General features: G+C 35.0%; 1 protein-coding gene across 2 annotated transcripts in view; it reads right to left on the bottom strand.

Moving 5' to 3' along the window:
- Positions 1 to 4,117: 4,117 nt before the first annotated feature.
- The window catches only part of SNX2 (sorting nexin 2), a 60,288-nt gene continuing 51,511 nt past the window's right edge, over positions 4,118 to 12,894 (bottom strand). Inside the window, exons 13-17 of one of the 2 annotated variants that reach the window (XM_044263749.1) lie at positions 7,375 to 7,518; positions 6,917 to 6,928; positions 6,093 to 6,173; positions 5,926 to 5,997; positions 4,118 to 4,627 (exon numbers count right to left, since the gene is read on the bottom strand). In XM_044263749.1, coding sequence (XP_044119684.1) covers positions 4,577 to 4,627; positions 5,926 to 5,997; positions 6,093 to 6,173; positions 6,917 to 6,928; positions 7,375 to 7,518 — 360 coding nt within the window. In that variant the 3' untranslated portion in view covers positions 4,118 to 4,576. The remainder of the gene's footprint in view (positions 4,628 to 5,925; positions 5,998 to 6,092; positions 6,174 to 6,916; positions 6,929 to 7,374; positions 7,519 to 12,894) is intronic. The other variant, XM_044263759.1, reaches the window with a different exon arrangement.

Below are 12,894 nucleotides of genomic sequence, written 5' to 3'. Positions count from 1 at the left end.
CAGCCAGAGAGGCAGGCAGAGAGAGAGGAGGAAGCAGGCTCCCTGCTGAGCAGAGAGCCCGATGCGGGGGCTCTGATCCCAGGACCCTGAGATCATGACCTGAGCCAAAGGCAGCAGCTTAACCCACTGAGCAACCCAGGCGCCCCCAAATCTGGAAAATATAAGTTAAAATCAAGAGATAACTCGAGACTTGACTATGGAAGCAATAAGGCAATTTATTGTTTAGTTTTGTTAAATTTTGTCTGATTTTAGTTTTTATTAAACAGTTACATAGGTATATATATATATATATAAATTTAAAATAGAACCTTCTTTTTTCTCAAAGTACTCCCTTAAAGCAGTTTATCCCATTAACTGGCCTTAATAAAAACAAAAACCAAAAAACTTTCTATGTATTAACAGGCAGCTTCACCTTAATTGGCTTTAATTACAAAGTTCCCACTTGACCCAGTTAGTTAAAAAAAATACTTTTAATTATTCAATTCTTAAAGAAATTTTTTTTTAAAAGTATGTGACAAGAGAAAGGAAGGTGAGCATTTTTAACTTCTTCGCATACGTTAAAAGATTAGACAACAAGCCACAACTTTCTTGTTTTGTACAATCTTCTATTCTTAGGACTTCTGAATTAAGAGTTTGAAGAAATGACTTCTCTGTATGCCAGAGGACTTCCTCAAATTATGTATGTTAATGATTAGAACAGGAATCTTGAAAAGCTTATCACACATTTTCAAGAACGAATGTTCACAGATGGTTAACAGAGGGGAAAAAAGAAAAAATCAATTCAATCCTAAGGATTCAAGCTCTGGATCTGCTCATCAGTAAAAGAAGTTGTACTACAGTCTTTAGTGGCTTCTGGCAACACAGTGCTACAATTTATGCACAGTGGATACCAAGTATCCAGTATCTGCAAAGAACTAAGCTGCAAAGTCTTGCACCTAGATCATACCTGAGAGCAACAGCTACTAGTCCCTTTTATCTCACTTCAATTCTTCACTGCGTATGAGATTGTAAATAAACCAGCTATTGGGACTTAGCCCCCATCTCCACAGGTGTTGTTCAAACCTGTACTGTTCAGTATTCTAGCCACTAGCCACGTGTGACAACTCATCACTTACAATGTGGCTAGTGTGCATGGAGAGGTAATGAAAGGGTAAAATACTTTTGGATATCAAAGATTTAACATGAAAACCAGAAGATAAAGTATCACAGTAATCCTTGATATACCAGATTACATGCTGAAATAGAATTTTGGAGCTACTGGGTTTAAATATTCAACTTTTTTTTTCTTGTTCAAATTTGGCTATAGAAAACTCAGAATTACTTATGTGGCTCACGTTGCATTTTTTTTAGTCTCAACTCTTATGGACCTCATCCACAGATGACTGTGACCTCTCTTAATAGCCCTGATTATAAAAAAACAGAGGGGTCAGCTTGTATTTACATCACTCTCGTCATTCCCCTCTTCTTGCTAATTCCGTCTGGTCAACCATTTACCTTCATTATTACTTGAAACCAAATCCTTCACTGTTAAAGTTAGCAATGATACTTAATCAGACTCTAGATTTCAGATAAGGAAGGGAATAGTGGTTCTTTTCAAAGTCTTTTTCAATACTTGGAAACACACACTATGTCCCATGGAGAAATACACACATTTCCAGACTAAGGAACAGGATATGAAAATGCCTGCACAGTTCCCAAGCCAGTGAATAGACTTTTTACACGTGTTCTCTTTCCTCCTCACTACCTTGAAAACAAGAAGACTTACGCTCAGCCTATCAGTAGTTACTATTACTGAATTTCTGCTGTCCATCCTTGACTCTTGTGAGTCACGGACTATACCCAGGCAGGGAGACACAACAAGGAAAGTGAAGTAGCCATCAGCTTTGTAACTAGTCATATGCATTAAGACAGAAAAATGTAAGTCTTCATAATTCCCTTAGACATTAAGAAGCATTTTTTTAAGAGAATATACATACTCCTCCTTCTCTATTTATCTGATTCTATTCCTCGAGAAAACCTGATTTTGTTAAAAGGCTTCTTAAAAGACCATTCATGAAACAACTTGTACAAGGAACTTGTAAAACTTTACTAGATCCAGGTAATAAAATTCAAAAGTTTAAAGAAGAGCAACAATGAAACAAGGATATTTTGAGGTTACTATAAATATATATGCATGTATAAAACGAGCTGGATAGTTGAAAATAGCTTGATAAAATACCATCAGGAAAACATCCTTTTTGGTTTTAGAAATCTTATTTTGACGTTATTTTTGTTCTAGCCTTGTTTTATTAATAGGTGATTTTAATTAAAATTTGATTTCCTAATAGAATAATATTGATACTGGAGTTTGGTATTTTAAGCAAACTATTTTAAAGTGGAAAGGCACTTCAGGAAAATCAGTCTTATACCCTTGTTTTATAGATGAGTTTTATGTGAGAAGGCCAAAATCACGTAGCTACAAAGTGACAGAAGCAAGACTGTACACATGTTGACTCCAGGTTCAGCTTGTCCCACTTTAGCGGGTTTAGTCCTTCTTTATCTGGCTTAAGAAAAAAAAAAATCAGACCTATCCCTAAAGACTATGTTATCAGCAATATTAATGCCCTTGTTCTATTTACTGGAGTGAAAGTATTTTAGTCACATGAATGGATGTGGAGATTGATAGGTGGAGGTGGGTGGAGTGTTGAAGATACTAAAAAGGTTGGTAACTTTCCAACAGACTCCTTTTTTTGGCGAAGGTTGTTAAGAGAAATGAAGTCTGGAACGGGGTCAGGGTTTGTTACTCTCTTCAGCTTGATCAAGAATGAAAATATTATTTTATTTGGAGGTACTGAATATTCTAATGAACATACCACGGAAGAATTCAAGATCTTGATGGGAATAACTAAGTTGTTAACCTACTATGTAAACTGTACCTTTGGAAGTAATGTGATGGTGGATGCAATAGTAGAACATCACTGTAGATTTTGCTCAGTACTAATGGTACAACAAGATAGCCTATGATATAGATTATGATGAACTGCTCATTTCTCAAGAGTTTCTAAGTTATTTGTAACAGAAGCAACAGGAGAAGTCCTATTTCTGCTTAATTTTCTTCTTCTTAAGGGAGCATGTATAATTTTGCATCTTCTAGGATTTTCGTTTCCTGTTCATCAAGTCTTTCTTATTAACATATTATGTGTTAGGTACTCTTCTGAGTTTCAGGAGTCTAAAAATCAGTAATGTCTACAGCAGGGTTTAAACTTCAGCTGGAACAGGTGGAAGCAAACATATCCTGAGAATACTCTGATATATGTATCCAGTAAAGTGCTAGAGAGGGCTCAGTTCCACATACCATACTTGACTGAGCAGGGAAATGGAGCTGGTAAGCTTAAGAGGGGCATCTTTAAGAACACTCTAAAAAATGAAAACTGTGATGCCAGTCACAAGTTAAAGCTTTCCCTAGCATCAAGAAATTAGATAACAGCCATCTGAACAAGATACAGAATCACTAAGAAGAGGGCCAAAGACAAATTTCATTTTACTTCAAATGTACTTTACATTATCCTTGTTTTTCGTGCTCGCTTCGGCAGCACATATACATTATCCTTGTTTTTCAACAAATCATGGGGAATTTCAGCATGGTACCATTCTGTGTCAGGTATGAACATGGATGATCTTACCTACTTTAAAATGGAAAACAAAGAAAAGGCAAAGAATAAATCAAATACACGCAAAGTCTAGGACTTGGAAGATAAGAAGTTGAGCAAAATCACAGGACTTGTAACAGAAGCAGAGAAATACATTTTTTTCCTAATTCCTAACTTGGACACTGGTAAGAGGGATGGGAGTAAAACAAGCAAAGGAAGTATTCATTCTCTCCCTTACTCAAGACAAGAGCATTCCCCAGAGTAGAATCAAAAGAGCAATGTTCTTTGGTTTATGATGATTTCAGAAGAGAACTTAACCCTCATTTCATCATTTATGAAAGAGTTCAGCTTTTTCTGTCAACTAAGAAAAACTTAATGGATCACAGCATCACCTATGTACATCTAGAAGCAAAAATTTCTCCTGATTAAAAATGCTTTTAAAAGCTCTCTAACATTATTTACATACCCAAATAATTTGTTACTAATAATTCACAAGGAATATCATTTTATTACTGTAATCACAAAATCATAATTTCTGTACAGGAATGTATAAGTGAACATTAATCAATCCATTGATAATTCACTTCATAAAGAGGGTGAACACACTACAGAATGTAAAGAAAAAATATTGTAAAATTCTCTGGCCTTGCAGTGCACTTTTTAGTGCAAGTATTTAAGACACAATAGTGTTCAATTCAGCAAAGTACTGCAGAACGTCATGCCACAGTCCGCTTAATTCCAAGAGGGTCAGGACATGCAGCTTGTAATAAAATGTCAGAGTATATATATATATATATATATATATACACATATATATGTATATAAAAAAACCACATGTAATTCATAAAATATAGAGTGGTTTATTTAGATGGTTTTAAATCATTTCACTGTGGAATTCAGCATAACTGGAACAAACATCCAAGATCTTCGTAACAGAAATCTTCTTGCTAGGCAATGGCTTTGGCTTCAGGCAGGAATGCCTCCCAGTATTTTATCAGCTGCGGATCATAACCAGATATTCTAATTATCTTTTTGTCACTTACATGCATATATACCATACAGCATTTTTTAAAAAACTTAACAATGAATAACATTTACTAAAGTCTAGTTCTATAAGGGATCATTTAAACTTCTAATTCTGAAGTCTGTCAATGTAATTCAAGTATAAATTATTTAAAATGTTAATTACTACAGGCTAATTTCAGTTTTTGAAGTAAATGATAAAATTTTTTTTAAAAAACCTCTCAACTTAAGATCTTCTTTATTTATGCAAAACTCTGTAAGCAGACTGTTAATGTAAATTAAGTGAGAATACCTTAAATAAAACTGCAATGAACCTTTCCAATTTAAAGTGATAACATATTCTAATTCAGAGGATATTCACATTTTATGTTACTCTAGCAAAAAACAATGGCAAAAAGGTGGAAGAAAGAACGTATTAGGCAAGAAAGGGACATGTGTTTGAGAGTAAAAGGAATCTGCTGCCAGTTTCTTCCGTAGTCTACAGAATTAATCAAAGTATAAAGTTACATTTAAAACAATTTCTTTAAAAACAAATTCACATAAATTATCTTATGAAGTATTTAAAGACTAAATAGAATTTAAAGGTATAATGTTATCTCTCAATTAAAAATCAATCTATTACATATTATATAAGCAACTTCCTAATCTACATATTTTAAAGCTGGATAAAGAAATTCTTCAATTCATGACATCAAATAATCTGATTACTCAAATTTATACTATCTTGTTACAGATTTTAATTAAAATTTTAATTACAGATTTTAATTAAAATCTGTGGTCTTCTGTTCTCTAGTTAAGGAAACAAATACCATCTGTGGCATACCATTACCACCTACTACACACAAAATAAAATAAAAATCACAACAATAAAAAACCCCACCCCCAAGCTTAAAAAAAGCCAGTTTTTAAGTTCTGTTATGGAAGAGAACTTATTAAAAGAATTTACTCAAACAGGTGTGATCACTGGGGAAATAAAACCTAGGAAGACCGAAAAAGGGAAACGCTGTTCAGCAAGTTTCTCCTCACCTTAATCTGGGAAAAATGTATCTCAACTGGAGTTTAGGAGTAAAGGCAAAAACGACCTGAAAGTTTCCAATTTAACTACCATGTTTTCCTCTGCGGTCATCAGTTTTTTTTCTACTCTGTTCCTTATTCCTCCATTAAATTTAAAAACTCTCTTTCACTGCTATCTTTAAAATGAAAAAGTATACCAAAAGTAAGTTCTAGAAGAAGTTTGTATGTTATAAAATAAGTTATAAAAAAATTAGCTTACCTGTTGTTGTGTTTGTACTAACGATTCTAAGTACTTGATAATAACAGTTTTAAAATCTTTCACCCGTTCTTTCTGTAGTACAATAAAGAAGAAAGTCCATCAGAACAAAACTAAGTTTGATTTTACTACAAAATCATAGCAAACAAGGACCACGTCATTATACTCGCCTCAAATCTTCCCACTTCTTTTCGAATTGTCTTAGAAATCTGTTCAAAATCTCTTTCTCCTTGTTGTACTTTTGCCTCCCACTAATAGAAACAAACAAAAATGCACAGATTTTTAATTCTTGTAAGGAAAATAGTATAGAACTAGCTGTCACGATCACTCACTTAATTTAATTTCTGTCAACCCTAAGGAAGCTCCATAAGGGCAAAGCCCAATTCAGAATCATTCAAACTTTTATCTAACTTTTCAATACTAGAAATGCCTATCAGCTTAATTTTCATTAATATTTCACTGTCAGACACATACTCAAGATTAGGATATTCTAGTACTTAATCAATTACAATCCTCAGAGTTTAATTAAATATGACTAAGACAGATGAAAAGATTTTTGAATATAAAATTCACTATCAACTTTGCAGTGTTGGGGTAGTTTTATCATTTCTTTCTGATATCATTGTTTCATAATGTATCAAAAAGATTCTGCCAAGTTCAAGAATACATGTTCACCACAATTTATATGCCCATGGAAATACTTTAAATTAAGAAAACTGTACAACAAACATTTAAAAACAATTTTTATATTAAATGCTCAGATTTAAAAAAAAAAAATGTGGAATTATGGTCTACTGAAGACCTACTGGTAAACATTAAGTTCAGTACAGAAACAACAAAACATTATGATTAGTGACCAATGGAGTAGCTAAAATAAAATAACTGAAGACTTAAAGCAATGAAATGATATTTTCCCACTATGTAACCAAAACAGTGGTACATACTCTTCAAAGAGCAGGTACATTTACTTTTAGTAATATAAAGGTTGTCCTACCTCTTCAATTTCCTTATTGAAGCATGGCAAAAAAAGTGTATAAATTATAATAAACTTATATAAATTTACTAAAATACCATATATAGTACATATATATGGGGGATAATGTTGCTTGGAAAGCTAAATGTGGGGTAAGTCTATGCTCTAAAGCTATTCTTAGACATAAAATAAGTAACTGAAATCAAACTGACCATCTCAAAAGAAATTATTAAAGGTTAATTTAAATCTCTTCCTTGTGTGCTTCTTTATCCATTCCATAATCATGTGGAAATACCAAAGGGCTCTGGAGATTTTAATGATGATCAAAATGTTAAAGTAATTCCAACACAGTTCATTAAATTATGGAAAAATGACTAGTGTTGAATGGTTCAGAAAAAAATTTATGAAAAATTATGCATATATGAATGACTCATGAAAAATCTGAGTAAAGCGTAAGTAAAGCATTTTATATTAATCACCTCTCTTATTTCATTTTTAGCTTGCTGTATTTTATCTGGTTTGTTAGCAACCATCATTTTTGCCTCAGTTTCACGTTTTTTAAGCAAAGTAATTTGAGCATCTTCCCATTTCTGCCAGCACTTCATTCGATGGTCAAACACACCCTGTAAGTGAAGGACATGATGTTAGTAAGTGACAATAACACTGAAATACTTTCAAAATACGAGAAGTGCTGTGATACTACTGAAAACAAACACAAAAAAGCAAGTACTTAACACACTAATCTCAGATATTGGGATAATGAAAATAAACAGGCTGATATAAAAGAAACACCCATTTTCATTTGCTTAAAAACAAAAATTTAAAAAGGCTCCTATGACTGGATGAAACAGAACAACTATGAATAAACAAACAAAAACCACATACAAGGGGCGCCTGGGTGGCTCAGATGTTTGGGCGTCTGCCTTTGGCTTGGGTCGTGATCCCGGGGTCCTGGGATCGACTCCTGCACTGGGCTCCTTGCTCTGTGGGGAGCCTGCTTTTCCCTCTCCCTCTACTGCTTCCCCTGCTTTTGCTCTTTCACTCACTCACTCTCTCTCAAATAAATAAATAAAATCTTTAAAAACAAAAAACAAAACCCACATACAAGATGCATTTCACTAGCCTTTTGGGTTTTACATTTGACTAATAAGATTCCTAACAGAGTTTTATGCTTTCAACAAAGATTTCTTTAGTAAGAAAAAGCTAGTATCATACCTACATTCTAAATTTTCCTACTTAGTAATACTAAAAGCAGATTTAAATGTTGGAAATAAGACATAAATTATTAAAATAAAATGAGAAAAACCCATAAACAAGAGGAAGTGAAGACCAAAAGCAAATAAAACAAAGGCAAAGTAATTAAGAAGTAATAGTATAACACAACTCAAAAAAAAAAAAAAAAGAAAAGAAAAGAAAAAAGGAGAGATAGTCCTACACAAAAATAAACAGGGCAAACAAATAGGGGTATTTGTGCATGGCTTTATTGTGTGTACACACACACACACACCCCTATCTAGTAGGCAGGACCAAATGAAGAATTAGACAAAAAGACCGTAACAGACCAAGTCAACCAAATCCACCAGTGGTTTCAAGGGGTTTGGTAGAACAAGAGGAGTTTGATGGAAGCCAATAAATGAATTATGACTATTAGAGTAATTTGAATCTCAGGAGAAAAGGGGATGGACAGGATGGGAAAAACCCCATAGTAATTCCTTTCCTAATTTGATGCTGGGGATACATTGTGTGTTCTGTCAGCATTTGCTAACTAACACATGAAGCAAGTGTTAATAAACTAGGTGAAGCAGAAAGCACTACACCAGAGTTATTTTCATTATTCCAAAAAGAACTTTTTTGACCAAAAAACAGTAAATAAATACATGTCCTAATAAGAGAAAAGCATGCAGATAATTTATTTTTAAAACGCAGGCTTTTGGGGCACCTGGGTGGCTCAGTAGGTTAAGCGTCTGCCTTTGGCTCAGGTCACGATCTCAGGGTCCTGGGTTGCCCACACTGGGCTCCCTGCTCAGCAAGGGGTCTGCTTTTCCCTCCCCCTCCCCCAACTCATGCTCTCCCTCTCTTTTCCTTGCTTGCTCACTCTCTCATATGAAACAAGTAAAATCTTTAAAAACAATGTAGACTTTGTCCACCATGATCAGGCGGGATTCATCCCTGGGCTTTTACAAGGAGGGTTCAACATTCGCAAATCAATCAACGTGATACAACAAATTAATATGAGAAGAGAGAAGAACCACATGGTCCTCTCAATTGATGCAGAAAAAGCATTTGACAAAATCCAGCAACCGTTCCTGATAAAAACGCTTCAAAGTATAGGGATAGAGGGAACATTCCTGAACCTCATCAAATCTATCTATGAAAGACCCACAGCAAATATCATCCTCAATGAGAAAAGCTTGCAGCCTTCCCATTGAGATCAGGAACAAGACAAGGATACCCACTTTCACCACTCTTGTTCAACATAGTATTAGAAGTCCTAGCAACAGCAATCAGACAACAGAGAGAAATAAAAGGTACCCAAATTGGTAATGAAGAAGTCAAACTCTCCCTCTTCGCAGATGACATGATTCTTTATATGGAAAACCCAAAAGACTCCAGGATACAAAGTCAATGTGCAGAAATCAGTGGCTTTCTTATACATTAACAATGAAAATACAGAAAGGGAAATTAGAGAATCGATTCCATTTACTATAGCACCAAGAACCATAAGATACCTGGGAATAAACCTAACCAAAGAGGTAAAGGATCTGTACTTGAGGAACTACAGAACACTCATGAAAGAAATTGAAGACACAAATAGATGGAAGACCATTCCATGCTCTTGGATCAGAAGAATAAACATTGTTAAAATGTCTATACTGCCTAGAGCAATCTATACTTTTAATGCCATTCCGATCAAAATTCCACCGGCATTCTTCAAAGAGCTGCAGCAAATAATCCTAAAATTTGTATGGAATCAGAAGAGATCCCGAATCGCTAAGGAAATGTTGAAAAACAAAAATAAAGCTGGCAGCATCACGTTACCTGATTTCAAGCATTATTACAAAGCTGTGATCACCAAGACAGCATGGCACTGGCATAAAAACAGACACATAAACCAGTGGAACAGAGTAGAGAGCCCAGATATGGACCCTCAACTCTATGGTCAAATAATCTTCGACAAAACAGGAAAAAATATACAGTGGAAAAAAGTCAGTGTCTTCAATAAATGGTGCTGGGAAAACTGGGCAGCTATATGTAGAAGAATGAAACTCCACCATTCTCTTACACCGTACACAAAGATAAACTCAAAATGGATAAAAGACCTCAACGTGAGACAGGAATCCATCAGAATCCTAGAGAACATAGGCAGAAATCTCTTTGATATCAGCCACAGCAACTTCTTTCAAGATATGTCTCCAAAGGCAAAGGAAACAAAAGCGAAAATAAACTTTTGGGACTTCATCAAAATCAAAAGCTTCTGCATAGCAAAGGAAACAGTCAAAAAAACAAAGAGGCAACCCACGGAATGGGAGAAGATATTTGCAAATGACAGTACAGACAAAAGGTTGATATCCAGGATCTATAATGAACTCCTCAAACTCAACACACACAAAACAGACAAACACATCAAAAAATGGGCAGAAGATATGAACAGACACTTCTCCAATCAAGACATACAAATGACTATCAGACACATGAAAAAATGTTCATCATCATTAGCCCTCAGGGAGATTCAAATTAAAACCACATTGAGATATCACCTTACACCAGTTAGAATGGCCAAAATTAACAAAACAGGAAACAACATGTGTTGGAGAAGATGTGGAGAAAGGGGAACCCTCTTACACTGTTGGTGGGAATGCAAGTTGGTGCAGCCTCTTTGGAGAACAGTGTGGAGATTCCTCAAGAAATTAAAAACAGAGCTTCCCTATGACCCTGCAATTGCACTCCTGGGTATTTACCCCAAAGACACAGATGTCGTGAAAAGAAGGGCCATCTGTACCCCAATGTTTATAGCAGCAATGGCCACGGTCGTCAAACTATGGAAAGAACCAAGATGCCCTTCAACGGATGAATGGATAATGAAGATGTGGTCCATATACACTATGGAGTATTATGCCTCCATCAGAAAGGATGAATACCCAACTTTTGTAGCAGCATGGACGGGACTGAAGAGATTATGCTGAGTGAAATAAGTCAAGCAGAGAGAGTCAATTATCATATGGTTTCACTTATTTGTGGAGCATAACAAATAGCATGGAGGACATGGAGAGTTAGAGAGGAGGAGGGAGTTGGGGGAAAGTAGAAGGGGAGGTGAATCATGAGAGACTATGGACTCTGAAAAACAATCTGAGGGGTTTGAAGTGGCGGGGCAGGTGGGAAGTTGGGGTACCAGGTGGTGGGTATTATAGAGGGCACGGCTTGCATGGAGCACTGGGTGTGGTGAAAAAATAATGAATACTGTTTTTCTGAAAATAAATAAATTGGAAAAAAAAAACAATTTAGACTTTGGAACAGATCAAATTTGGATTCAAATCCTAGCTTCGTCACTCTATGAGCATGGATAAATTAACTTCTATAAGCCACAGTTTTCCCATAAAAAAGGAAGAAAATGAGATCTGTATTCATGGCCATGAAATAAAATGAAAAAAAATGTAGCACATGAAATGCATCTTGTATGTGGGTTTTGTTTTTTGTTTTTAAAGATTTTATTTATTTATTTGAGAGAGAGTGAGTGAGTGAAGGAGCGGAAGGGGAAGCGGTAGAGGGAGAGGGAAAAGCAGGCTCCCCACAGAGCAAGGAGCCCTGTGCGGGAGTCGATCCCAGGACCCTGGGATCACGACCCAAGCCGAAGGCAGACGCCCAAACATCCATCTAATAATTAGCAGGTACTATTACCGATGACTTCTAAACACACACATTATCAATTAGAGTTGATTAATTCAAGATTTATATTAAAAGTGCAAATAGTAACAGCTTAGTAACATGGAAAAAAAACAGTATCAGAGTGCATATTTATATCATACTGCATATTTTAAAAATGTAGGCAACTGCTCTGAAAGCTTCAAATCCACCAGAAACAAAAGTATTTTTTTCCAAAGACTGTGCATATTTCATAATAACCATGATAAAAAGATATACTGGGCAAACTGATAAATCAAAACACTTTCATCTACCGGTACTTAAATCCACTTTGTTAGTTTTCATTTGTCGTCTCATATAACTTCTCTTCTCACATTACTAAGTACATCTTACTGTCCCCTTTGTCGGTTATCTTATAGTCATGAGATAACATTTTCCTCAAGACCTTTCTTATTACAAGTTAATTTTGCTTCAGCCAAGTTAATTTGGGACAAAAATCACAAACATAACAAAAACAGCTACCATAACTAGATTGTGCAAGTCACTCGCATTTAGAACAAATCCTCACCCCTTCCACACACACATATACAACACCAAAAAATAATTTAAATTCCTCGTCTTTAGGGGAAGAGGGCCATATCAGTTCCTCATTTATAAGACTCCTCTGTAATAACAATTTGATTACTAAAATATGTACCAGTACAGGGCAAAAAGATAACCATAATGCCCTCTAATTTTAATATCTGCTTAAGTTCTCAATATATATAAACTGACTTTTTTGGTGATACACTAATTTAAACTAATTTGCTCCCTGTCCAATTTAGTAACTCCGAAGATTCCAGAATTATCACATGTTTATTATGGCAAAGATGTAGGAGTTACAAAATAAAGACAAAATTACTAAAGTCAGGTTATTTCAGAAAGAAAAAATTCATCTTAGCTCTGTAAGAAATAACTTTTTCATTTGTTTTCCTACCCTTGGAACACATAAACACACACACAAAAGAATCAAAAGCATACTTTATCTAAAAATGCTACCTTAAAGATCAATAAATCATAACTGTATTTCAAGATGCTAGTCTGCTCTAAGAGAACCCAGCCACTCCTCTAAGAGGGACAAACTTACACTGAGGACACAC

Source organism: Neovison vison, chromosome 1 (assembly GCF_020171115.1).
Source record: "Neovison vison isolate M4711 chromosome 1, ASM_NN_V1, whole genome shotgun sequence".
Classification (NCBI taxonomy): domain Eukaryota; kingdom Metazoa; phylum Chordata; class Mammalia; order Carnivora; family Mustelidae; genus Neogale; species Neogale vison.
The sequence above is the reverse complement of the archived record's forward strand: the minus strand, read 5'-3'. Positions and strand labels throughout refer to the sequence as shown.